This window comes from Syngnathoides biaculeatus, chromosome 7, assembly GCF_019802595.1.
Source record: "Syngnathoides biaculeatus isolate LvHL_M chromosome 7, ASM1980259v1, whole genome shotgun sequence".
In the NCBI taxonomy this organism is placed as follows: domain Eukaryota; kingdom Metazoa; phylum Chordata; class Actinopteri; order Syngnathiformes; family Syngnathidae; genus Syngnathoides; species Syngnathoides biaculeatus.
Window position 1 is genome coordinate 15,930,688 of NC_084646.1, and position 26,647 is coordinate 15,957,334.

Below are 26,647 nucleotides of genomic sequence, written 5' to 3' on the forward strand. Positions count from 1 at the left end.
CAGAACACGTCTGAAGTCGGTTCTCTATGGCGTATTCCAGATAATATTGTGGTATGTTTTTTGCCAAATGCGTCAGACTTGTCCAAGAGAGTTCCATAGAGAGGTCTCAAGTATCTCACGCAAGGATATGTGCACGGAATTAAGATTTTGGACGGAGCAAGACGCCGAGTTACTGCGAAATGTTGCCGATCGATGCAGAAAAGTTTGACGCCTCACAAGCTTCATATTGAAATCCAACAGGATAAAATAATGGAATTGTACTGCGCATGTAAAGCAGGGTGAGTACTTTTTACTTGGAAACATCATGAGTAATATTGAAGTTTGAATTCATTTTTCTGGAGATATAAAGTGTGAAAGAAAGAAAATTTGAAGGAAAACTGTTGACTATCATCTGAACAATGAATTTCATTCAAAAAAATCTAGGAAGAATCTACATTTCAGGCTGGAATTTAGAAAACAGAAGACAATCCAATGAGCCTTGGTAGTGAATGACTGAATGAGTTAATGGGGGGTGATTTATTGTGTTTGTTGTATATTGTCTAGCAGGACTAAAACGGTAGTAGGCTTACATTGCATAAACCCGGAGACAGTGTGAATCTGTATGCTGAAGGGGAATAATCCTTTTATGGTCATAAAAGTGTCATCCTTGGGCAGAAGTTGAAATATGATAAGTCTTCTGTGGATGTTAATTAGCAACTCTTGTCCTCAGTTAGTCAGGATGTGTAATCCCCATGTTTACTTGGTGACAGCGAACCTACCTGTGTTGAATGTACAGTCCCCCCCCACATGTGGTGTTATGAATTTACAGAATAACTCTGAACAATAATTCACAGCGAGGACTCTGACGAATAACAAGCCATTCATTGGAACTTCCTAGTTCTGCTCAGTTTTAAATTCAAACTATAGCATACATATAATGCTACATCAGGTTATGAACAGACTAATACCTGGTTTAATGCAGTAATATCAAATAGAGGCATGTTTTTTTTCTTATGGGTTATTGTAATACTACACTACAAAAAGCACAGACTAAGTATGTTAATCTACATTTGTAGTATTAGTAGTAGTATTTTACATTAGTTATATGACAGTTGCTTGTTTTTTCAAGATAAATGGACACTGTTCACATATTGTTGGGCTTGTCAAGTCTCTTCAAGGGTTGAAACTCCACAACTTCACCATTATATTCCTGAGTAGCAAAAGTAACCCTAACCCTTACAAAAAGAGGGAGGGCAACATTTCTCTGAAGAAGACTCATGAATATTACGTGCAAGTCCAGGGACAGCTGATGATGACAGGGTGTCAGTTCTGTGAATTTATTGTGTTCACTCAGAAGGATATTTTTTATTCAAAGAATATTCCCAGACCTTCCTTTATTGGAAAGATTGATTCACAAACTTTGTGTTTTTTTTTTTAAAGAATATGATAGTCCCTTTCTTAAAGTAGTAATCCAGAGGAAATGTATATTATTTGTCTATCATACAAATGTAGCTAAAATTTCATGAAAATATTCTCAACACAACAGATATGAAATAAATTAGCGCCGAAGTGGACATTTTCGTTGGAACCCGAATGCCTCTGATGTCTGTTTCTAACCGAGGCACCGTTGAAGCTGCTTCCATCTGACGTCACATGTAGACAACCCACAGTAAAGACAACGGCTTCCTACAAAGACACGCTACGAGTGGGATCTCGAGGATATAGACGGCAATGATGACATTTTTATGGAATGCTCTGTGGAAGGGATAGGAATCGAAGAGGAGGAATTTTCTAATGCTTCCAAAGTTCGAAAAACAGGTGTAATTTAACCATATACGTATGTTCGCACCGGAGTTGACGGACGCAACACAAATACAGGATTCGGCGAGACCTGACCAAGTTGACGTGGAACTTCCCACCCAAAACGTAGACAGGTATGTGCCTCAAGAAATCTACGTACACCTTGTTGACGAAATAATCTAATTCAAACACGTTTAAACGTCTGATGCTGCTTGTACGCAACAGTGAGTCGTTTGTTGTTGTTGTACTGGCGACTGAGTCGGCGTAAATCTCAAACCAAAACCTTTGGTATCATTCTGCATTTAAAGATCACATCTATAGTACACTCTGAGTTGGACTGTACAGTACACTTACATTTGGCCGTAGATTATCGTTATTTAAACTAAATGATCCGTAGTTGTAGCTAATAGCCATACATAGAAACATGTAATTTGTATTTGTACCCGTATTAGACGGACATAAGGGGCAAGTTATAAATTTAACATTTTCCATTTCTAAATTATTGTTAAGGTAGCTTTGCATATATTCAAGTATATCATGTTTTCATTCTTTAGTCAGAAGATAATGAATGAATAAATGATAGGGCTTTACACCACAGCGGCATTACATCAGCCTCATCTTAGCGAGCAAAAGATAATGAAATATAACTGTGTGATTAAAACAAAACCAAATAACATTTTAACTGATTAGATTTTTTACCCAGGGATAAATGTGGAAATTGCCAGCCAACGTCTTCCCAGAGAGAATGCCGCTGCTGTAAAGATATTACAGAAACTGCCCAGAAGTTGGATGGAACCACCTTGCCTTTTACCCAGTCTGCCTAAACCCATTTGTATAGGGAGACAGCCTGGCATGTCTTTCAATACCATTATGGCAGAAATGCCTTCACAGGAGGACATCAAAGAAATCGCCACGTGGCGTACAGACAGTTAGTGAGGTGGTGTTGGGGGCCTCTCGGCAAGAGTAACAGGGTTGTTATACTATCGTGTGCTGTGCAGAGAATCTGAGCAGAATCTCCACCCCCGGGACTTGAAAATGATGCCATGTTCACAGGATTTATGCCCATCTGAAGAACATTACCCTTTTCTTTGCATGAAAATTAAAGTGTGGGTGTTGATCCTTGACTAATAATTGATGGACATTGCTGGCATTATGTGACAGTTTCGACTCGAAAATATATTTTGTTGTTCTGGAGCAAAATTTGCCTTTCAAGTTGACTCTAATCGGAGTAAGCGAAATGATTGAAGAATTTGTGAAATCATCTGTAAGTATCATTATGCCACCTCACCTTGCTTTCACCATGGAGGACACAAGTTGAGAAAATGACTATTGAACAGACCAGACTAATGCATTAATTTTCATGCAACATGACTGGTTAATCAGCATGCGTCAGAAGCTTGTAACGTAAAACGTCTGCCACTGAAGTTCCATCAGGATAGAATTTGGTTTCAGTTTAACAAACTGGACACAGTTTTTAAATCGGCTTCTTCAAATTCGTATTTTTTTTTTTTTATTCACACAACATATCATTTCCACAGCTTTGACTTGAAAATCTTGAAAAATGATCCCAAATAGCCAAGTCTTTGCTTGGTTTTGTGTAACGGCTACTGAGAGGTGGTGGTGCTTGGGCATCAGAGGAAGTCGTTAGGTCCGCATCCACATCGAGGGTCCGGAGCTCTTCTAACAGGTGTTCCATGTACCCTGTGAAACATAGAAATTACATTATTTCATACTTATGCAGATACTGCTGTCCTGGTTTACTCCTTCATCCTATAGGTATAGTATTTTTTTAAAACATGGATTTGGAAACTATACCACATCAACAATCAAATGAGGCATTGAAATTAATTCAAATTCAGATTTATAAAATTTATCTGACCCCCCCCCCCATTCACCGATCTGAGGACTACATGTACAAGAAAACTGTAACACGATAGATGATTAAACATACTCTTAATCTCTCGTTTTTCATATGGTCGTTTTTTACGTTTGGGGTTACAACTCTTTGTCTGGAGAAAGTCATGAGTGGATAGTTGGACAGGCACGAGGTAGGAAATCTGACCTTCTGCAAGATAAAAAAAAAAAAAAAACATTCCATTCATATATTCAATTTCGAATATTTTTTCAGATCAGATATAGCGCATTCTTCACGTTATTTACATGCATTTAGCCCGCATTTTAAATAGTGCACCGAACTTTTGAGAGGACACACACGGCACCTGCTAAACATCACATGGATATGGATATTAGCTGACATATATATCTATATCGCGATTGTACTTACATTCAAAACGAGGTAGGTACTTGTCAATACTAAACAATTGAACACGTATGTACTTACTTGCTACCAAAGCCAAGTGAACGCTGTACCGGGTTTTCAAAGCTGTCCTCTGTGAAATGCTTGGAACATATTACTGTCCACTTTGATTTGTAAGTCCAATGCGCCCCCTTTGTCTTCACAAACTCGGTCCATAACCTGCCTAGCTGTTCATCTTTCGGCCATTCAAGTAAGACGATTCTGTCGGTGTTTGACGCAGAATAGCCATATGGAACACACTTGCTCATTACTACTTTACTAGCTTTTTCACTCTCTGGCTAAATGTTGTCGTGACGTCACATTCCGGAGAAAACCGGAACTTGCCGAATGTAAGCGACATTTCGAACAAAATCTCGAGACTGACTTTGACGCTAATTTTGTTTCATTTCTGTTGTGTTGAGAATTTTTAAAATATTTTTTTATGAAATTTTAGTTACACTTGTATGATAGACAAATCAAATAAATTTCCTCTGGATTAGAACTTTAAGGACAGCGCAAACTAACTGAAGTCTTACATTCTGCTTCAGTCTGTATAGCTGCATTAGCCTGAGTACCAGTAGGCGCACGACTGATCTCTGACAAGTTGTAGCCATCTTGTAACACATTGATGTTCCTGTAAAAAAATTATGTTCAAAAAGATTTCTTTACTGGAATGACTGCCTGTTAACTAATAATAAAAGCTAATTATTACCTACATTATTTGTTGTGGTTTGATTAGCATTGTTAACATAGTTAACTTTAATTCACAACTGAACACTGAAGTAAAATCAAATTACAAGCTAACTGCAGGACCTAACATGCCTAAAATTAAAATGTTTCGATTTTGTGCTGAGTATACATTATAAGATTGTGATTATTACACATTTTGTTTACACATTTGCTTAAGATTATACTCGAGTTTATTTCACTGTCCTAATATAAAACTTGGACTTACAAGTCAGTGTTTTCCTTCAGCGGTGGAACTTTCTTTGATGGAGGGGAGGCAAAGCAGTTTTCCGAATCAGGCTTAAGTCTTTTTCTTGGTAGTGGACGCGTCGGTTTACAAGGGGTCCCATCTGCCTGTATTGGATCTGGATATTGATCTGTAGGTCCATTTTCCCCAACAAAATGCTGCAATGCATATTATGTCAGTACTTTAATATTTGCATATATTAGTCTTTTTGGGGGGCTTAAACTCTCCGCTCAACAACATTCTGATTTAACTCTTCGTCACCTAGCTTGTACTAGGCTAGACACGAAATTTTAGTCCTCTCTCTATGCCCTGTGGACATTATGCAAACAACTGGGTGTATTCATTTGACTTGGCTCGTAATCGAACGCTGTGCTCTGTCTTAAAAGTCTGATGTGATACAAATGGGCAAATAAGACATTTCTCTCGCAGGACATCGCGCATTTACGTATCCTTAACCCGACTCTTTGGCATAAAACATGACACACTTCATTCAGCAGCTCATTGATACACTAACAAAGTGAAAGTTGTTCTCCTGCAATGTATAAAGCACAGATAATAATTCAATCAAACTCAGTAAAGATACTTCTCCCCTCACTTACCTTCGAACATACAGCCTTGTGTTTGTTGATATTGTGCACATTGAGTTGTGCGTGTGGTCTTCCGCAAGCCTTAATCCATCGGAGACACTTCGTCAACTGTGTTTTAGGCTTTGGAAAAAGAATCAACCGAACCCCTTGTAACCTAGCAGGATATCTTTCATCAGAATTGCACGTTCCCCAAGCGCATCTGAGGACCATTTTCTTCTAACATTAACTTTTCCAACCTCACGCTCCTGACGACCAGTATGACTTCTCGGACAACATGGCGGGAGGGGCGCGTCAAACCAGGGGTTAAGACAATGCGGCTATCTGATTGGCCATTATTGTACGAGTGATTGACAGGTCGGAAATGACGTCGCTGTCGCCGTGAGATGGGGGCGGGCCAAGGTGGCGAATCCGACCCGCGAGCCGTTTGCGACGGACAACTTAACTTTAACCAGCAGGGGGCAGTATTGACCAGTCCAATGGTGGAAGACCATGCTTGCATAATCACGTTAGATCGTTTGTACAAGTTGTAGTGTTAAATAAAGATACAAGAAAAAAAAAAAAAAAAAACAAACAAACAATGAAGCCATTACTCCAAAAGAAATATAAAAAAAGCAAGACTAAAGTTTACAAAAATCATCAGGACAAAGATTTCAACTTCTGGAGGCCTGTTCTGTGGTCTGATGAAATAGAATGGAGCCATCGTAACCAGCGTTCCATCTGGAAGATAAAATGGGGAGTGCGTAGACCTACCAACTTTGAATTATAAAGGTGGCAACCTCATGTTGTGGGGCTGTTTTTTTTTCCAGCAGGAATAAAATAGATGACAACATGAAGATAGAACTTCAACATCAAGATATTAAGGCAACATCTCAAGACATCAGCCATGATGCTAAAAACCAGGGCGCAAATGAGTCTTCCAAATAAACAGTGATCCTGAGCATACTACCAAAGTGGTTTAAAATGGGCTTGAGAATAACAAAGTCAATATCAGGGAGTGGCCATCCCAAAGCCCTGATTTGAAAAGGTGTGTGCGAGCAAGGTAACCAACAATCCTGACTCAGTTACATCAGTTCTGTCAGGTGGAATGGGTCAGGATTGCAGCAGAGTACTGAATTTCAAGAAGCTTGTGGAAGGTTACCCAAAACATAAACTTTTGACCCAAGTCATGCAGTTCAAAGGAAATGCTACTCGATACTAAGGAAATGTATGTAAACATTTGACCTCAAATAAAATATATATAAACATATACCTGTATATCCATCCATTTTCTGAGCTGCTTATCCTCACAAACGCTGTGCCTATCCCAGCTATCATTGGGCAGGAGGCGGGGTACACCCTGAACTTGTTCCAACCAATTGACAAACAACACTCACAGTCACACTTTAGGGCAATTCAGAGTCTCCAATGAATGTATGTTTTGGGGATGTGGAAAGAAACCAGAGTTCCCGGAAAAAAAAAACCCCACACAGGCAAGGGGAGAACAATACAAACTCCACACAGGTGTGGCTGGGATTTTAACCCAGATCTTCAAAACTGTGGGGCCAGTGCTCTAACTAGTTGCTCCACGGTTCAGCCTCACATGTATATTTTTGTATTCATTATTTTGAATGGATGGATTTGATTTATAACAGTCGTGACCTTTTTTTTATAATATATATTCACATTTTATATATACAGTATATTTATTTTTATTGCTCCTCAGTGCTGTTCTTTGTTTTAAGTGTATTTTGTTGGTTGTTTGCGTGTGTATTGCTGTTGTGCCAACTTACTAAGTTTTTTTCAAAGCACAACTTGCAGCGTCTTCCTGCACTTCAAATTTTAAGCACACGGTGGCAGCAGGCATCTGTTAGAGTACTTTTGATTGAAACCCCATTCAAACTCACTTTAAAATATTAATAGTCTGATGTCATCGTATTCCCATGGGTCACAAACGATTGGAGAGATCCAAAACATTGATTTGGATAAGAGTGATTAAGAAAGACGTTCGTTGTTGACTGGCGACTCAGTTTCAACTTGTGGCTCTGTATGTTAGGCCAAAGAAATCCACCAGTGTTGAGGTTGGTGGTGCAATCGTGCATGTGGACCGGGCTGCACGGCAAGTGGCATCAGTACCATGAGCACTTTACAGGGGTGGTTCTTGACCAGTTCCACTGGAAGAGATTGACACACAATTCTTAACCTAAACACACACTGACATTCTAGAATTTTGAATGGAAAAAAAGGAATACGCAACATTTCAGCAACATAATAGGCTGAAATATTTATTCTAATGGGTTACTGTTGGGCGGCCCGGTGGCTCAGCTTGAAAGCATTGGCCTCACAGTTCTGAGGTTGAATCCCGGACCCGCCTGTGTGGAGTTTGCATGTTCTCCCCTTGCCTGTGTGGGTTTTCTCCAGACGCTCCAATTTACCTTCCACATCCCAAAAACATGCAACATTAATTGGACAGTCTAAATTGCCCCTCGGTGTGATTGTGGGTGTGGCTGTTTGTCTCTGTGTGCCCTGCGATTGGCTGGCGACCAGTTCAGGGTGTACCCTGCCTCCTGCCTGTTGACAGCTGGGATAGGCTCCAGCATCCCCACGATCCTCGTGAGGATAAACGGCTAAAAATGGATGGATGGATGGATGGATGGATGGATGAATGGATGGATTACTGTTGTGGGCCTGCCTTTGTGTTGTGCTAAGGTTTAATGTTTGCTGGAAGAATGCAATCAACTCAAACAGACCGCAAGGCCTCGTCTGACTTGCTGCTATCATAATTTTTGGAGTTGTTTAACAACAATATTGACCAGAAGTATTTTCTTTGTTGTTCGTCGTAATTGTTTCTCAGTTCCGATTGCGTCTTGTCAGATGGATGGTAACTTTGCGCTGCGGTTTTCAACAAAATACTCTAAGGACCCCACTAATACTCAGTTCCGACACGCATTAGTTACTCCTTTTGCAGTGGTGCAATATCACAATTGTAATATTTACAGATTAGTATTTACATGCATGCATGAGCTTCTGCTACTGCTACTATAAAACTATATTATAGGGTACCCCTTCCTCGCCACTGTCCCATTATTCCCATAAACCGCTTATGACAATATCACTATGGATGTGTGTGGGTTGATGACCTCCTCACTGGGGGTGGGACAGGTGTATGGTGTACCTCAGGGTGTGGAACTCGGGGCGGGGCAAGTATCCAAGGCCGTGAGAGAGTTGCTTTTTACAGCCGAGACTGGTCTGACAGCAACAAGGTGGAGCCTTGGCAGCCTATGACAAGAGATCAGATGGCATACCTCTTTAATTTATACTTTTCCTCATTTTTTGTTGTGTGTTTAGTGGTTATTGTACATTGTAGACTGTTTAGAAGCTGTGGTGAGGAATGAGAGTTGACTCAGCACTCGGAAGCGCAGAGAGAGACGAGTGGATGAGACAAGATTGAAGAAATCTTTCTGTGTAGTTGTTAGAACTTTTGAAAACGTTTGAAAACTGCATTTGGTTGCTTTGAAACGCAGTTTCCAGCAACCAGCAAACATGAGCAAGGTCATGCAGGCTGTGATTGCGATATTTCAGTCTTGCTCCCCTCTCTCATCTTTAGCAGTTGTAAACATGTGCATTGAGACAATAAAATACTGCAGCTTCTGTGAGCAAAGTGCCAGTGTTGAGGGAGCTATAGTGTATTTTGGATGGAGAAGATTTTGTATGATTACTTCGTGATTGTATTTTAGGTTTCATGCTATGTCTTTTTTTTTAAATGTTTTATAGGCAGCACAGTGGTTCAGCTGGTAAAAGCGTTGCTCTCACAGTTCTGAGGACCAGTATACAAATCCCGGTTCCACTTGTGTGGAGATTGCACAACCTCTCCGTGCCGGCGTGGGTTTTCTCCGGGCACTACGTTAATCTCCCACATCTCAAAAACATTCATTAACTGGACACTGTAAATTGCCCCTAGGTGTGATTGTGACTGCGGCTGTTTGTCTCTTATGTTCCCTGCGATTGGCTGGCAACCAGTTCAGGGTGTACCCCGCCTCCTAGCCGTTGACAGCTGGGATAGGCTCCAGCACTCCCGGCGACCCTCGTGAGTCATGAGGATAAGTGGCAAAAGAAAATGGATGGATGGATATTTTATTAATATTTTGTGTACATCACAGACTACGTAGAGTTGTACTTTTTTGCGCTTTCTTTTATTTTGGGTTGTTTTGCCATGCTATCCGCAGTAAGGTCAGTAGTATAAATGAGAAATAGTTTTTCAATGCCTTCATTACTTGGTTAACTATATGTTAAATCCATCAATCCATCCATTTTCTGAGCTGCTTATCCTCACAAGAATGAAATACATCAGTAAATAAAACGGTTACATTATTTTTTTTTATCAAACCAGAAAGAGAAAAGCAGATGTGACTAAAATGTGACTTTTTTTTTTTTTTTAAATCATTCATCTCTCATATCGAACTGTTTGTTCCATTGAAGCTCCTATAACCTTTGGCTTGCGATGTTGGGCTCAATAAACAAAAGCTTGGTGCAATATAAAACAGAACAACTGTTAAAAAAATGTTTGCCAGACAGACAGATAGCTTGCTCAAGGAACCTCATTTATACATAAAACTGGTGCGTCACGGCCGTAACGTCAAACTTTACAGATGAAAGATATCAAAGACATAAGACTGTGATCAACAGTCGTTGCGGTGATCAGGAAGCACACATATATATATACTTCTATTCGTCAAGTCGTAAGAAAAGTCCGACGTGACGACAGTACAAACGCGGCTTCGTGCTCCAGCTTTGACAACTTCATGGTAAGATGCTTTGTATTGTTACATGGCACCGATATGTGAATGTATTTTGATATGATATTTTTGTTCCCGTGGGAGGTTATCCAAGTGCAGCGTCAGAAAACTCGAACGCAACGGCCAAGTTTGTCCGTTGATAAACAATGAGTCGAGTTTACATATGATTTTGAATTTCACAATGGCTAAGTACAAAATGACAAATAATTTAACTTCAGTAGGGTTTGTTAAAGGTGGAGTTCAACTTGAGTTCCCGAGTTTAGTACTGTGAATAGCGAAGTAAAAAGTGGTGTTTTTTTTTCTTTACCTCAAAACTCGTCCAATTTTTTTTATATAATAGAACAACACATTCCTCAATTGCCCAAACCGCACAAATGCTTAAAATAACAAAAGATGTGGTAAGTCCTGACATTTTTCATGTATGCCCCTTGACTTCTGTCATGCGGTTAGCACAAGACAAACTACATACTTTACGTATTCTTGTACAGTGCACGTTCATTATGAAAAAAATAAAACTAATTTGCACGTACTGTACTTCAACGGATTTTTTAAGAAAAGGTAACACCAGAGACCAACACACAATGTATGTAATGTTCGCTACTTTTTACATTAACTGCTATTTTGGATAGTACACAAGGCCTTATGGTTCCTCTGGGGTTTTATTTTTTCGCTAACAGCTGCCATATATTAGCTCAGTATATATGCAAGCTCGTTTCGCCTTGAAAGAAACCTGAATGAAGAAAACTGGAGTTTGCATTATATCTACATTTAGCTTAAACGAAACGTGAATATATGTATGTTATATTGTTTGCTACTTTTGTAAACTATTGCCATCAGAGCGTTATGACATGTTTTGATTATTGAGTTAACAGCTAGCATACATTAGCTTACATTGTTTAGTATTTTCCTAAATTGCAATGATTTGGAACATGTTTTGCAATATTTTGTCCAGGTATATGTAGAATGTTTATGTGTAAACTTTTACGACACTGTGATGCAACTGGCTAGAGCGTTGGCCACACAGTTCAGAGGATCGGGGTTCGAATCCCGGCCCCGCCTTTGTGGAGTTTGCGTGTTCTTCCAGTGTTTGTGTGGGATTTCTCCAGTCACTCTGGTGTCCTCCCACATTCCAAAAACATTTATTAATTGGACACTCTAAATTGCCCCTAAGTGTCATTGTGAGTGCGACTGTTGTCTGTTTCTATGTGCCCTCCGATTGGCTGGCAACCATTTCTTCGTGCTCGATGATAGCTGGGTTAGGCGCCTGCACTCCCGCAACCATTGTGAGGATAAGCGGCTAAGAAAATGGATGAATGGATGTTTAAACTTTAAATGCGCAAACTATGAGCCCCCAGATCCTCCCTAACATACACCATGTGTCTCAGTCGACATGTATCAGAGTACTTCCTGGATGCTAAAATTTACAATTATTTAAGAACTGATTCTTAAGAATTATGTGACTGGAGTAAAAGTAAAAATTAGTCCTCCAAGTATTTACTTATGTAACAGTAAGAAAGTACTTAGTGGGAAAAAAAATCAATAAAGAGTAGGTGGTGAGTAACTCTTGATTAAAAAAATCAGAGCATGAACGTCAAAGTCTAAAGTAAACACTTGTGTGGTTGTGTGTGGTTTTCTTCGACCTGACCTTGTCGTCGATTGGCTTAGAGAACGTTTTGTGATCAAGTTAATGAAGTAGACTTGATGTAGTAAAGCCTATGGGATATTAAAGCAACAAAACATCAAACTCGTCGTATAATGTCTTAATTTAAGACACCTGAAATTGCAAGACCATAATAAATTGTGATCAGTCTCGCAGTAGCACCGTAACAACTAGCCCCTGGTGGAGCATCTGGTGAGTTGAGGAAGGATGTCAATGACTGGAAGTAACCTCAGCGTCTGTGCACGTCAGCAGCCTCCGCAGCCAACGGCGGCGCAGCGCGTGCGCATGTGTGCACGCCGTCGAGCTGTCAGGTGATGGCTGTGCTGTCGTGGCTCTGTGGCTCGGCTCAAAGCAATTGGCTGAGACCGATCGTGCTATAGAGAGACATGATGGCTGACATCAAGGGAGCGGGAGTCAGATGAGATGTGAAGGTTGCTTTAAAGTCAGACATCAAGGAAAGAGAACATTGGTCTTTCATGTATCTGCAGTGCATACATACAGTACATGGTTATCTGCTGTTTACCAGTTGAATGAAAACCAGTCAGGGTCAGGTATGCATTCCAAGCCTCTTAATCCTTCTCAGACTGAAAAGTATACATAGTGGATACAGGTAGAATACAGTACATCATTTCTGGACGGGGTGTAAACAGTGTCATTTATGATGATGAACTAACTGTCAGATCATGATGACATTTTTCATTATGAGCCTCGCAAAACATAAGTGAACTAAATCTAGACAGTTTATTCGGAGCCTGTCTTATTTTAATACAATCATTTTTACACTTTTTCACATGAAGGGAATATTATTTGGTCACTGCGACAGCTGTTCAGCAACCTGTTTGTCTACAAGTTGTTGTAATTAAGCAGGTATTCAGTCAGGAAAGTCCTTTATTGGCTGTTCCATAACGCTTGACTTGCAAAACTGAGTGACCTGTGTTTTCACATCCATTTATCAAAGCAACAGATCTTAACGCTGCACATAAAGGAATTGAAGAATTCTTCAAACTCATCAGGTAAAATGGCTTTTACTTAACAATTATACTTATTTACCATGTTACTTCCAATGTTGGGCACATATATCTAATAAGATAACAATAATAGTATATTGCCATATTGTGTAACATGAAATGAATATAGCTGCAGATGAATATTTGTTTTTATCTGTGTCAATGAAACACATTTTATATCCATAACATCACAAATCAGGAAATCAGCTTTTCTTTTTGACAAAGTGGCTTTTTGTTACATTAGTGACCATCAAATTTATATGGCTCAATCATTAATGAAATATTAATGCATCTAATACATTAATATTAAAAAATGTTAATTCAATTAAAATGAGGGACAAAACATAAACTGATGTCGTACAACTTGTTTTGGATCTGGGGTTGCAGGACGTGACAGTCCAATACAGTAGCGTGTAAAAAAAAAAAAGATTTTTTTTTGAACTGTAGTAACCTTAGCCAGTTTTAGTTTGATGTGTGTGTGTGTGTGTGTGTGTGTAGGCGTGTATCTGTAGGGAATGTGTTTCAGAGTATCATTCATTCAAAGTGTGTGTGTGTGTGTGTGTGTGTGTGTGTGAGTGTGTTGATGGGGGTTGCACTTTTTTTGCAGCAACTTCCCCTGGCTTGATACATTTAGCTTGCAAGACCTTATATGGAAAATGAGGCTTGTGGTGTGAGCAATTTCATCCAATCAGATCGCTTTTGGTCGGGGGGGAAGCGTGGGAGTGTGTGGAAGGAAGCAGCAGGCCCATTTGGGTGGGGTTTTTCTGGGGGGAGGGACCAGGCCAGCCGGCTGCTGTTTGAAAATGAATGATCGGCTACTCGTGTTGTAGTCGTTGACACCCCGGGAGACAACATTTTATTTACATACATACAAACCGAATTGGGTTAAAGGAGATTAATTTTACACCTAAACCTCAACCCGGGAAAGAATCCGTTTACAGAAATGCAACGTGAGTATTTCAATCAATTCTGCAATTGTAGTTGGTGTAAATAAGATGCCTTTAGACCTTCTTACTTATAGCTTTCACATGCAAGCTTTTTCTGTGACGAAAATACATCGTTGTGGACTGTCCCATGGAGGTTGTTTTACTCATTAAATAGAGGTCGTTTTCTCCTCCTCAGGCTTTGTTCCCCACCGTGCGATGCTTAATTTTAATTTCAAACAGAACCAGCACTAATCTTTTTATTTAACCTCCTAAGAATTTGCGTGGTATTGATGTTGAATATTCGGTGTTAAATGTTGTCTTAACGTGAATGGGTCGGATCATTCTGCAAATGACACGTGGAGATCTGGTCCACTGCAGCAAGGGTGGAACCCAGCCGGTGTTTGTTGTCAATTCAAATTAGTACATGCTACTAGGACAACAAGGAGCTGCTGTGTTTAAAGTCTGCACAAAAAAAGCAAAAAAACATCTATGTGGTCATACATCTAAAAGGGAGGATGCTGAGATTCTTACACTGCTGCTCTGGATGGTTTTCAAGCAAGAGCAGCTGTTAAAGGGTGTACTTTTTTTTTTTTTTTTTTTTGGGCTGATCAACAGAAATCAATTTCTTCGCAGTGTTTATTTAAAGGACAACCAAGACAGAAAAAAAGAGGATCTGGCACCAAGAGAGAGACATCTCTAGAGTGATAGTTTTATCGCTAATCTTAAATATTTTGATGACAACCTCACTGAATATACATGCGACTGGTTGTTTTATCCAGGGTTGGATTTGGGGCAAACAGTTTGGGTTGGTCAGTTGTAGCAGAACGTTGTTGTGTTCTGTTTTTTAGTCTCAACTGTTGTAGGAATTAAACAGCTGTTTGTAAGATCTACTTTCATAATCTGATTGCTCGAATGCAGTTGGAATCATGTCGCTTTCAGTTTGACGACTCCTCTGATTATCCGTTCATGGTGAACTGTCAAACAAAATTAGGAGGTACAAACATCTGTGACCTGTTTTTGGAAGTTGAAATGGAGAAGGGGCCTTTAATTTATCCATTTGATGTTTCCAGTAAACCGTTGCATGATAACAAGTAGCTTTGGTCACGTCTGTGATAACCAGGTTGTATTTAGGAAAGCGTAGCGGAAGATAATAAGTTGTCTCAGAACCAAATATACACTGCGCTTGGTGTTGATAGAAGATATTTACAATTGTGACATACAAACATGGATATCAGTGTCATGACAAAACCACAATACCACCCTTGACCCAATCTCCCTTTTTAAATGTAACTGAATAATACGCCCACTATGGAGAAGAATGACAACATTTACATCCGCTTTGCATAAGATGTGTGTCGTATTGTCCCCCTTGCCACATAGAGCATCAAGACTGGGACAATGTTAGCTGGCTGCTTGTCTGTCACATGACTAGGTGAAGTGGTTGTTGGGTGATGGAAAAATATTTGGCCTCTGCTCTCTGACCCTTCTGCAATCACGTAATCTCAGCTTGCCTGACAGGTCAGTCAGAACTGGGTAGCATGTCACGTAAAGCAGACAAGGGCAACAACCCTGAGCTAAAAACAACTTTGAAGGAATATTGATTTCTTGTGTCGCTGTGATGGTGAAGTAGCAATGGAATGTAGAGTATATTATGTTTTGATGGCACTTGTGTATCCAGAATGAATGGACTGAATGGAATGAAAGGCCCGATGACGGCGGGGGTGGAAAGAGATGCAAGTCTTGTGTGTACTGCAGTCACGTCATGCAATTAGAGCAAGGTAGCAAGGTTTCAACACCACATCTTAAAATGTTTTAGAGGCCGTGTTATTGGTAACTTTGTACTTAAAAGAAAACAGTGGTAAATTGAGTCATTTTATTCTTATGTGACAGGATGGTTCACTGGAGAGATGTTATCAGTGGTTTGCACTTGATCCAACAATAAACCCAGATAATGATGTGGCTTGTTTTCAATTTAAGTGACATCCAGTGCTTTGTTTTTACCTCCTGCGCCTCCTGCTCTTTCAGTGACTGTGTGTGAGGCCGACGTCATGTCTGAGATTGGTGTGCTTCAGCAGCCTCACTCCGTCGCCTTCACAGAGTCAGGCAACAATTCAGCATCCCCTGGTCACATTTTGGAGATGGGCAAGTATGTACACTTCTTCTTCTTTATGTTTTAAGAGTTGATTTTAGTGTGAAGGACATTGTAATCACAAAACAAAGAGCAATTTTGGTTCACTGTAATTTGAAGTTTTTCTTTCATATTTGATATTTTTTATCTTACTCTTTCTAAAAATAAGTCACTGTACATACTGTTTGCTTGCAGTGATCCATGCATAAGTGAGTAAGATCCCTTCACAAATATTCACTCATTTTGAAAGTGATACCTGCACTGCCTATGTTCCAAAAAACTGTGACTTCAAGGATCATCCTCAAAAGGCGCAGTCTCACAAGCAAGAGGGGGGTTCTTTTACCAATTTGTAAACAACCTGCGGGCAAATAATACTTCCAATAGTTTTAAGAACAGCAGTTGTGAGGCTTTTAGGGATTTCATCTCTTCCAGTGTTGCATAATATCATTAAAAGATTTAGAGAATCTGGAGAAATCTTTCCAAATAAGCAGCACAACCGAAAACCCAGATTGACTGCTTATGACCTTAATGCCCTACTGCAAAGTACTAAGTACTATAAACGTACTGCAAAGATAGAATATATTACTGTGCGCTCTAGAACACTTAGGAAAAACACTGTTAGTGAATACTGTTTCTTGCTGTTATGTTGTGTAAGTTCAGATTGTAACATGTGACCACAGTCATATTTCAACAATACCGAAAAGAGAAATGAAACACAGGCCAGGTCACCGGAGGTGGACTGACCCAAAGTGGAATCATGCACAGCTGCAATGTTTGTGTGTCAACACATTGTAATATACCGTGGTCTTGGCGAATACTCATTTCTGATTGGCTCGGAAAATTCAATTGGTGTATGTTATCGGCTGGTAATGTACACTCTTTGAAATGGTCTAATGATGACAAAACATTTGAGTAAGATGCTGCTGAGGAATTGAGGGAAAAAGAAAAAGAGTTAACTCGGTAAGATTTCAATCAGCTCACAGATGGGAAGGATGAAAAAATCAATGTAAAGAAAATAAAATGGGTGATCAAAACCCTGAGAGTCTTCCGTCTGAAAAATTGACAAATATGAACATAGCAGCACAGGTGATGTTTTGAATGAGACCGTACGACAATCACCGTCCAGTCAGACAGCCAACACAAGAGTACAGCATTGTCAGCCTGAGAGCTTGCATCAACCGTCGCATATAAATATGCAGAACACACGTGTAATAATTTAAAAAAGGATTTTATTGTCATACCTCCGGTCATTTAACGGGTACAAGACTGGCTTGTTGAGATGTATCATGTGTTATGATCTTAAAGACTGTGTAAAGGGTATGATTCACCGCACAGCCAATTAGGCCAGGAGTGCTTTTTGCTAAAGAGTCCAAGCCATCAGGTTTCTGGCTCTGGTTTTCCTCAGCTCAGCTAAGGAGGTCAACCTCCAGATTGATAACCTGTCTTTCCTGTTTCTTTGCCTCAGTGAGTCCTCAGAGGAAGAAGCCACAGTGGAAAGAGACGAGGAGACTGCTGCCTCCGATGCAGTCACCAGCAACACGGAGGTCTCCAATGAACACACCTTGAACACAAACACAGGTGACACCGAACACGGACACAGTGCTGATAAGAACACTGTTTACGTTTACTTCCCCCCCACAATTTGAATGTTTGCGTGGATGGTGTTGCTGGTTGAATATCACACGAATAGACACCAAACTGAGCTATAGTTTCATGTCGGAGTCACTTTGGTGAACTCTGCAGGCATTTGGTCTCTTTTCCTGAGGAAATAACATCTGCTTTCCATCCTTCTGGCCTCCATTTCGATACCTTTTCTTGGTTTTGTACGGAGGTGAAAAAGTGTTATGAAACATCTCCATAGTATTAATTGTCCAATTTTAATGTAAAAATGACAACGAATGAGGGATAAAACTCCCAAGGGACTCAATCTATCAGGATTTGTTTAGGGTGGCAGGTTTAAAAATTAATTTGACAGTTCTGGCTGTTGCACCTATCGAGAAGCAGCTGTTTTAGGCCATAAATTTCATATCACTTACTTCCCATGTGCACAGCTGACGCCGCAGCAATCATGTGAGTACTGTGGAGCTCATTGCCACTTTAATCAGTTTTAAGAATCACAAGATGGAATTCAAGACCTTTCTTTCCTAACTAATTCTCTAAAGGAGGGATTTAGTTAGGCGTAGCAAAACAGCCACTAGGGTTCTTTACTAAAGATCGATTTAAGTTAAATAAGCCAATGTGGAATATCATTTCCTGTCCTGCGTAAGAGTGTTGCGGAGTTCTTCCCAAGCAATTTAAATTTGTCTTGTCTATTTTCTTGGTTATATTCCACACATACTGCAAAGTGTTTGGTTCTCAATAGCTTTTTTATTTTTATCTCTGTCCTCCAGTAAGTGCCCGGCGCCCGGACTCTTTGTCAGTGCCAAGGGCAGCAGCACAAGAGTCCAGTCTGTGGACGAGTCAGCCCGATGGGGAAGTGAAGCTCCGAATGGAGACCTCCGGCCTGGCCGCGGAGACCCCACTGACGGTCCATCAGCTCTTCACGTTGTCTGTGAGGAATTTTGGCACGTATACTGCTGTGAGTTGGAAAGAAGGCGAGCAGAAGAAGAGCTTGAACTACAAGGAGTACTACAAGAGCTGTCGCACAGCAGCCAAGAGCTTCCTTAAGGTAGGTGATTAAAGACGCTGACAAATATTGCTTCGTCATTGGGCCGAGTAGCAAAATAAGCTCTTTTGTTGCTGTATGACCAAAACTGCTCGATGATGAGGTTTTCCAGTTTAGCCAGTAGACGTCAGCCCATTGAATGTTGGGTTTTCCCAGTTATGCTGTGGATAATCTTTAAAAAGGGCAGATCTTTACGTGACTATTGCAGTCGCTGCCTGATTTGTTCCTTATAAGTACGTGAAATCGTTTTCCAAATCTAGTGTGGCATTTCTGCACATTAGTCGCAAGCACGTCACACAACTATTCAGTCTTGTTTTAAAAAGGCGTCTAAATGTCATGATTTGAAAAGTCAGGTCGACGTGGGAAACGGCAGCAGCACAGCCTGAGGAAGTCCGACCAAATCACAAGCCCACCCGCACTTTTCCGTTAATGCAAAACACATTGTGCTATGAATTATTAATTGTACAGTGCACACAGCGTCACACACGTGCTCCAGAAATATTTGTATGCTTGTCAGTGTGCGCTGATGTCAAGTGGCGGTCAGCTGACTGGCGTCCCCAGGGTCAAGTTGCGCACTTGACACGTCTTTTGTTTGTCCTGAGCAACCACTGATATCACTTTTCCTCTGCTTGTTGTTGCCCAAAACCCAATTGCAGTTCAAATGGATCAAGTTTCATGAAATTATTTATGTTTACAGGGAAAAAGAGTCAGATAGTAACGCTTAATTATGAATAAATACTACGGATAGGAAATAATAATAGATTAACATTTATAATTGATTTATTGAATGAGTGTTTCAGAAATTGATTGTTAGATTAATAATATCAAGAAGCGGTAGGTGACAGTTTGGAGTGAAGCAAAGACACTTTTGGTTTAGTCTCAACTAGTTTGCGGACAGTAACTTCTGCTTGAATATTAGAACAATAACAAAAATTGTTTGTTCATTTCTCCCATGGTTGCTCAAGGAAATTAAGTTAAAATACTCGTGTTTACATGCGCGTTGAGGGAAAAGGGTCAATATTAACATGCTAACAGCCTTTGATGATGTAGTACCGGTACGTTGTTAGATCTTAAAATGGACAGTATAAGTAATTAATAAAGACTAAATGTCAGTCTAGTTTGCATGTCCATTTAATCTGTTTGCCTCTCTGCAGCTTGGGTTGCAGCGTTACCATGGCGTCGGTATCCTGGGTTTTAACTCTGTCGAGTGGTTCATCGCTGACGTTGGAGCCATTTTGGCAGGGTGAGTTGTGCAAATTCATCACCGGTTTCCTCACTAATCAATATTTGACCGATGATATTGACTTTGATCTGTAGTCCTCTTTGGTTTTCAAATGACAACTGATAGCTAATGAAAGGCTTCTGTGTTTACAAGCATTAAAGCGGAACAGAAGCTTGAGAAATTAGCCACACTTCCTCCGGTCGTTTGCGGCCAAACACGAGGAATTAAACTGAATCACAGAGAAACCCAAAACCCGAAGCAAAATAAGAACATGACTCATTGATTGGTCAGTGCCACATTGATGACAATGGAGCTGATTATTAAAAACCTATTCACTATTGATCATCATTGAAGTTTCACAGAGCGAGTTCACAAAAGGCTTATTGAAAAGTTAAATGTACCTCAAAAGTCACTGGTGGATCAGCTGGATCCAAATCCGAGCTATCTTTCTGGCCTGCACAGCACAAACAAGGCCTCTCAAACTATGAGGCAGATGCCCTAACCACTTGACCACCTTGTCACACTTACCCTTCCTGATGACAAATAATTGCGATCAAACGGGTTAATGTTCAACTCTTGTGTTTTTCAGTGGCTTCGCTGTGGGCATCTACACGACCAACTCCCCGGTGGCATGCCAGTACGTGGCAGAGAACTGCAAGGCCAACGTCATTGTGGTGGAGAACCATAAGCAGCTGCAGAAGATCCTTCAGATCCAAGACAATCTGCCACACTTAAAAGCCATCGTGCAGTACAAGGGTGCGCTGAAAGAGAAGAGACCAAATCTGTACAGTGTAAGTAAACCAAGATGAATGATATTCATTGTGGATCGAGGGAGCCATACGTTGAGCATTGTCTGGTCGTGCAGTGGGCTGAGTTCATGGAGCTGGGACGTGACGAGCCCGATGCGTCGCTCGATGAGGTCATCGACAGCCAGAAGCCGAATCAGTGCTGCACGCTCATCTACACTTCAGGAACCACGGGCCACCCCAAAGGCGTCATGCTCAGCCACGACAATGTAAGTGCCAGCGGATTCACGTGTGGCCCACGCAGACTTCAATAGCTGATTGTCTTGGGCTCTACTGAAAAATAATGAATATGGTAAAGTTGTTATGATTATTGTCCAAAAGGTATGACTCAATAAGCCCGAACAGCTCTCTGTCGTGTTTCTTCTAATACTGAAGAGCACAATTTCTTACCCGTGCCTCCTCCACCCTCAGCTGACCTGGACGGCGCTCTCCACCAGCCGCCACGTGGGCCTGACGGTTGCCACGGAGTCCCAGGAGGTGGTGGTCAGCTACCTCCCCCTCAGCCACATCGCCGCCCAGATGGTGGACATCTGGGTCACCATGAGAGTGGGCGGGGTCACGCACTTTGCCGACCCAGATGCGCTGAAGGTGAGCCGTGACGCCGGCGAACCCGCAGTGGCAGCAAAAATGACTTTGTTCGCAAACCAACGGTGTGCGTGTTGCTGTGGTGTTATCAGGGATCTCTGGTGAACACCATGAAGGAGGTGCGGCCCACGGCCTTCATGGGGGTGCCACGTGTCTGGGAGAAGATGCAAGAGAAGATGAAGGCCACCGGCGCCAAGTCGTCCACCGTTCGCCGCAAAGTTGCCGCCTGGGCTAAAGACGTGGGCCTGCAGACCAATTTGAGCAAGATGAATCAGTATGTGCACATATTGCATCTCGAGGCTCCTCCTTAAAGTGGGACTGTCATCCCTATAAACTTTCTAAAATAGATATTGTAATGAAAAATACAAATAACAGTATTCACTTTATTCACGAAAAAATAAATGTGAGCGGATCGTGCGTCATCCATGCGCAAAGTTGCGCAATTGAGTGTCCCTCGACATCCAAGTGGTCGCCATATTAGTCGCGGCCTCTGTCCTTGACGTCATCGTCACTTCCGCCGTTGAAAACGCGCAGTGCCTGCTACTATGGAAGCTGAACAACAGAGATATTCAGATTTTTCCGACGCCCGTTCTGACCCCGAAGCTCTTTTCCAAAAGGACAAACACCACACAGCCGAGTGAAGTTACCAGGGCAATATTACACTATTGTTTCGAGCCATATCGTGCTGCTTTTAGAGGGTTGTTCACAGCCACCGCAGTACGCGATGAACACTAACGAGACGAGACTGAGTGAGACATATCGACACATTTCATACGCGGATCTTTTGTTACGTTATGAGAGAGACCAATTTCGTGGTCCGCCCCAGACTATTATTTTTTTAAGTAGGTGTATACACACCTACCTGTTATTTGGAACCCACGAAGCTCTCGTCCTCTGCACCCGTGCAATCCATTTTTCACAACGAACCCGGTCTCTTTCAAACTTATGAAGGGTAATTTAATTCTGGTCAAGTGTTCAAGCAATGTCCAGCAATGCAGTGAGCCGGCATTTTGGCTAACAGGAAGGAACAACGAGCTACCTTCCCGGAGGTAAAACTAATGGAAACAAACGAGTCCACTAGGGGGCGCCGCTGTCCTTTACATCACTTCCTGCTTCTCGAAAACAAATCCCTCGAAAGGATTTCATGGCGGGAGTTACAAAAAGATGTATATGTCAAAATCATGTTTTGTGGTGAAAAAAACACGGGACCATATTGGCTGTGGGTTTTTTATTAATAATATACCAAAAATCATCCATTTCATGACAGTCGCACTTTAAAGTCTCATTTCGTGATCTAGCAACTGTTTGATGCTACATTTTTGTTTTTAAAGAACCAGACCAGCGGACCACACACCGTTGAGCTACCAAATAGCCAAGAAGCTCGTGTTCAAGAAGGTGCGCAAGGCTCTGGGCCTGGACCGCTGCCACAGATGCTACACGGGGGCCGCCCCCATCACCCGGGACACTCTGGAGTTCTTCCTCAGCCTGGACATTCCTCTGTACGAGCTGTACGGCATGAGCGAGAGCACCGGACCTCACACCGTCTCCCTGCCGAATGCCTTTCGGATCACCAGGTATTTGCTGAGATGTCCAACTTGTTTTTGATAATCTGGTCCAGATGGGGCTGACTAGGCTACACCCCTTTTAGATTGTTGTTGTTTATGTGCCTGCCTTGAATTTGACATCTAATAATTGCAGAATATTAAATATCCCCACTTAATTTGTCCCACTTTTTGTTTTGTTTTGTCATCCACAGCTGTGGCAAGGAGCTCCCGGGGTGCAAGACAAAGCTGCACAACCCAGACGAAGACGGGAACGGCGAAATCTGCTTCTGGGGTCGGCACGTCTTCATGGGTTACCTCAACATGGCCGACAAGACTGGCGAAGCGCTGGATTCGGAGGGCTGGCTGCACTCCGGTGACCTGGGCAAACGCGACCGGAAGGGATTCCTCTTCATCACCGGGCGGATTAAAGGTGGGCTTGGAGAATGACGGGAAAGAAACCTGTGGTGCTCCGCCTGTTTGTGGCTTTTATTATGAGGATAATAGTTCAATACTACTGTAAGCTACAACCACAATCATTTGAAAGTATGTTTATCTCTTACTGTCAATCAAAAGTGAAGCATATCTTCTTTGTAAACGTTTTGTTTGCATTGGCGCTCAATGTGTACCCAGGAAAAGTTCCATAAAGAGCGCTCCCTTTTGTTATTTTAGAGTTAATCATCACAGCAGGGGGAGAGAACATCCCGCCCGTGCCAACCGAGGATGCGGTCAAGGAAGCCCTGCCGCTGATTAGCAACGCCATGTTGATAGGAGACAAGCGGAAGTTTTTGTCCATGCTGCTCACCGTCAAGGTACGATAAAACGCAGGACTGACAGGATACGTGATGTCATCGTTTGCTCATGAAGATAACGTAGAAGAAAACACAAGATAACGACTGGAGATGTAGAAGGTGCTAAAAGGTGGCGTCGCATCTACGTAGGGTGGAACCACACACTGCCATCTAGTGGATGATTGCAACACCACATGACGCTACCAAGGAATCAAATGTTATGAAAATAAATTCCATCCATGGCCGTAGGTCAAAGCTTTCTAACAATAAATCACCGCTTAGCAATATAAAAGGAGCCACTTTGCATGCACCAATGTTCAATGCGATTGTTAAAAGGATCCTCCCAGGAAGTTTTTCCGAGCAGGAATTCATGTCCGCAATTTAACCCTCTAGTGCCAGGTGAACGCCGACGGCGCCCCGCTGGACGAGCTCACCCCGGAGGCCGTGGAGCTCTGCAAGAAGCTGGGCAGCAAGGCCACCCGCGTCTCCGAGCTGGCGGGCGGCCGCGACCGCGCCGTGAACGCAGCCATCCAGGAGGGCATCAACCGCGTCAACGAGAGAGCCACCTCCAACGCTCAGCGCATCCAGAAGTGGCACATTCTGGAGCAGGACTTTTCCATCGTCGGAGGGGAGCTGGGTAAGCGGCGTTGACCTCGATGGGAGTGTCCTCTTTTTCTCAAACGGATTGACTGATATGGAGTTGTCTTCCTTTTCCGCAGGTCCCACCATGAAGCTGAAGCGGCCCGTGGTCTCCAAAATGTACAAAGAGCAGATTGACAACTTTTACAAAGAGGTGACATCCCCGACCACCCCCGACAATCAGCTGCCAACCAAATAGAAAAGAGAGCGGCTCATTTCTGGCGTTCATCCAGTCGTTCCCCTGCTCATGTTTTCTGATTGCCTTACTTGTTGTTGGTTTACGTCTGTGGGTAAGAGGAAGCCATTGTAAATTAAATAATCTTTCAGATTTTTTTTTTGAAGACATTGTTCATAAATTCAATTCAACTATTTATTTGTGTTACATATAGATGTGAAGTAGCAGGAAAGAAAAGCTTGTTTGTGATGATCACTGATTGCAGTGTAATACTGTGTTCCCAAAAAAATGTTTAGAGTATGTTTGCGAAAACTGCTTTAAAAGAAAAAAGTGTATTTTCTGTTTGTGTAGCCCAAATTCAGGTGGAGATACATTTCAGGTATTTTTTTTCCTCTTTATGTCAGTTGTCTTAGCTGGCTTTCAAAGATTTAAAGTAAACAATTCCGAAAAGAAGTATCGCATTTAAATAGTGTCCGCATTCTACGCTTTATCGATTAAAAACGTGTCACCCAAGCCATATAGCGGACGTGAAACAATTTGGCTGATGTAACTGTGCTTGGTGGCTTTTGTGTTTACACTCTGATACACGATAGTGTACTGTAAATATGCTTTTTTTTTTTTTTTTTTTTTTGCTTTAAACCAATATGTGGAAGGAGAATGAAACAATGTTGCAGTACCGTCAAGTGACATACATATCAGCTGCCTTTGAGTTCGAACCGCCGCTACCGTTCGTGGAACTTCTACCAAATGTTGTGACGTTGGCAGCCAGATGCGTTTCGATGATGTTTCTTACTTGAAATCAAAAGATGATGGAATGCAAAGAACTGTAATATGAAGTCTGAAATGAAGATGATGTTGTAGGCCTTTGTAGCACTCCTGGGATTGTTGGGAGATGGTGAATTTGGGTCGCTCAAACTTTCTCAAGTTCAGGGTTTATGTGGTGTAATTTATATCGATATCTATGATTTTTGTTTTCTTTTGATGAGCGGATTGGGGAATGTGAGTAGAGTTACATCAAATTGTTTATGCGTCACTGGAATTTGTTTACTCCTTCCGCTCATTTTAATGAAGGATGTTGTTCAACTAACTCAAAAGCAAGCGTCAAGCTGTGATGTTTCCTGGAAACTGGACTCAAATAAAGCTGAGTTGACTGGTTCATGAGACACTTGTGCAAAAATGCAGCACGCAAGACAAGGATCAATGTTAATTACCATATAATAAAAACTTGGACGGCCTAATATCTTGTGTTTGTGCTTATTTATGCATTTACGGAGGACACTCTCCTGACAGCAGATAATATTTTTAGTTAGTGTAGCTTCAGGTAATAATGAACTGTATTGTGAAATCAATACATACAATAATTGTGAAGTCACAACAAAGTGGATTCTATTTGCCACACGTGAGTCAATGATTTGTAGGGCTACCACATTTTGGGATACCTGACTACTATCTTTAGCAGCCTTGGAAATTTCTTTCCATCGTTTGTTACAAAATAGCTCAATATCAGCAAGATTGGATGGAGAACGCCTGAATTGCAATTTTCACGTTTTACTGCATATGACAAATATTCTGCTTTGGTCTCACTTACTCTTCTCCATGGCTCACGAAACAATAAGATATTTCACCATCATCAAAGTCAAGAAATTAAAGCATTTCGTACGATTTTAATCTAGAAGTAAATAGCAATCTGCCTTTTAAAAATAATCTGTTTACTGAATGAATGTATAGGCACTTCACTTTTCATATGAACAACTAACATGAGCGACACGGTGGGGCAGCTGGTAAAGCATTGGCCTCAGTTCTGAGGTCCCGGGTTCAATCCTGGCCCTGCCTGCGTAGAGTTTGTATGTTCTCCCTGTGCCTGCGTGGGTTTCCGTCCACATCCCAAAAACATGCAACATTAATTGGACACTCTAAATTGCCCCTCGGTGCGATTGTGAGTGCGTTTGTTTGTTTGTCTCGATGTGCCCTGCGATTGGCTGGCAACCAGCTCAGGGTGTACCCCGCCTCCTGCCCGTTGACAGCTGGGATAGGCTCCAGCACTCCCCGCGACACTCGTGAGGATAAGCAGCGAAGAAAATGGATGGACAACTGA

The 26,647-nt window shown here is 41.6% G+C and overlaps 2 protein-coding genes across 9 annotated transcripts in view; one reads left to right on the plus strand and one right to left on the minus strand.

Annotated features, from left to right (window-relative positions):
• The window catches only part of rfx2 (regulatory factor X, 2 (influences HLA class II expression)), a 33,428-nt gene extending 27,508 nt beyond the window's left edge, over positions 1-5,920 (minus strand). For all 4 annotated transcript variants that reach the window (XM_061824056.1, XM_061824054.1, XM_061824055.1 and 1 more), the window contains exons 1-2: positions 5,648-5,920; positions 5,031-5,206 (exon numbers count right to left, since the gene is read on the minus strand). In XM_061824056.1, coding sequence (XP_061680040.1) covers positions 5,031-5,206; positions 5,648-5,845 — 374 coding nt within the window. In that variant the 5' untranslated portion in view covers positions 5,846-5,920. The remainder of the gene's footprint in view (positions 1-5,030; positions 5,207-5,647) is intronic.
• Positions 120-25,782, plus strand: acsbg2 (acyl-CoA synthetase bubblegum family member 2). 5 transcript variants are annotated; one of them, XM_061824060.1, is made up of 15 exons: positions 10,330-10,416; positions 13,026-13,080; positions 16,026-16,146; positions 17,594-17,706; positions 18,519-18,796; positions 19,948-20,036; positions 20,605-20,806; positions 20,881-21,030; positions 21,233-21,409; positions 21,499-21,680; positions 22,738-22,980; positions 23,163-23,380; positions 23,620-23,759; positions 24,132-24,375; positions 24,458-25,782. In XM_061824060.1, exons 1-15 carry the CDS (start codon positions 10,414-10,416, stop codon positions 24,574-24,576), a joined length of 2,334 nt encoding a protein of 777 aa, XP_061680044.1. In that variant the 5' UTR covers positions 10,330-10,413; the 3' UTR covers positions 24,577-25,782. The 5 variants fall into 5 exon arrangements, with proteins under 5 accessions (XP_061680048.1, XP_061680046.1, XP_061680044.1 ...); XM_061824059.1 differs by lacking the exon at positions 10,330-10,416 and adding an exon at positions 12,583-12,618; XM_061824064.1 differs by lacking the exons at positions 10,330-10,416; positions 13,026-13,080 and adding an exon at positions 120-278.
• Positions 25,783-26,647: the final 865 nt, after the last annotated feature.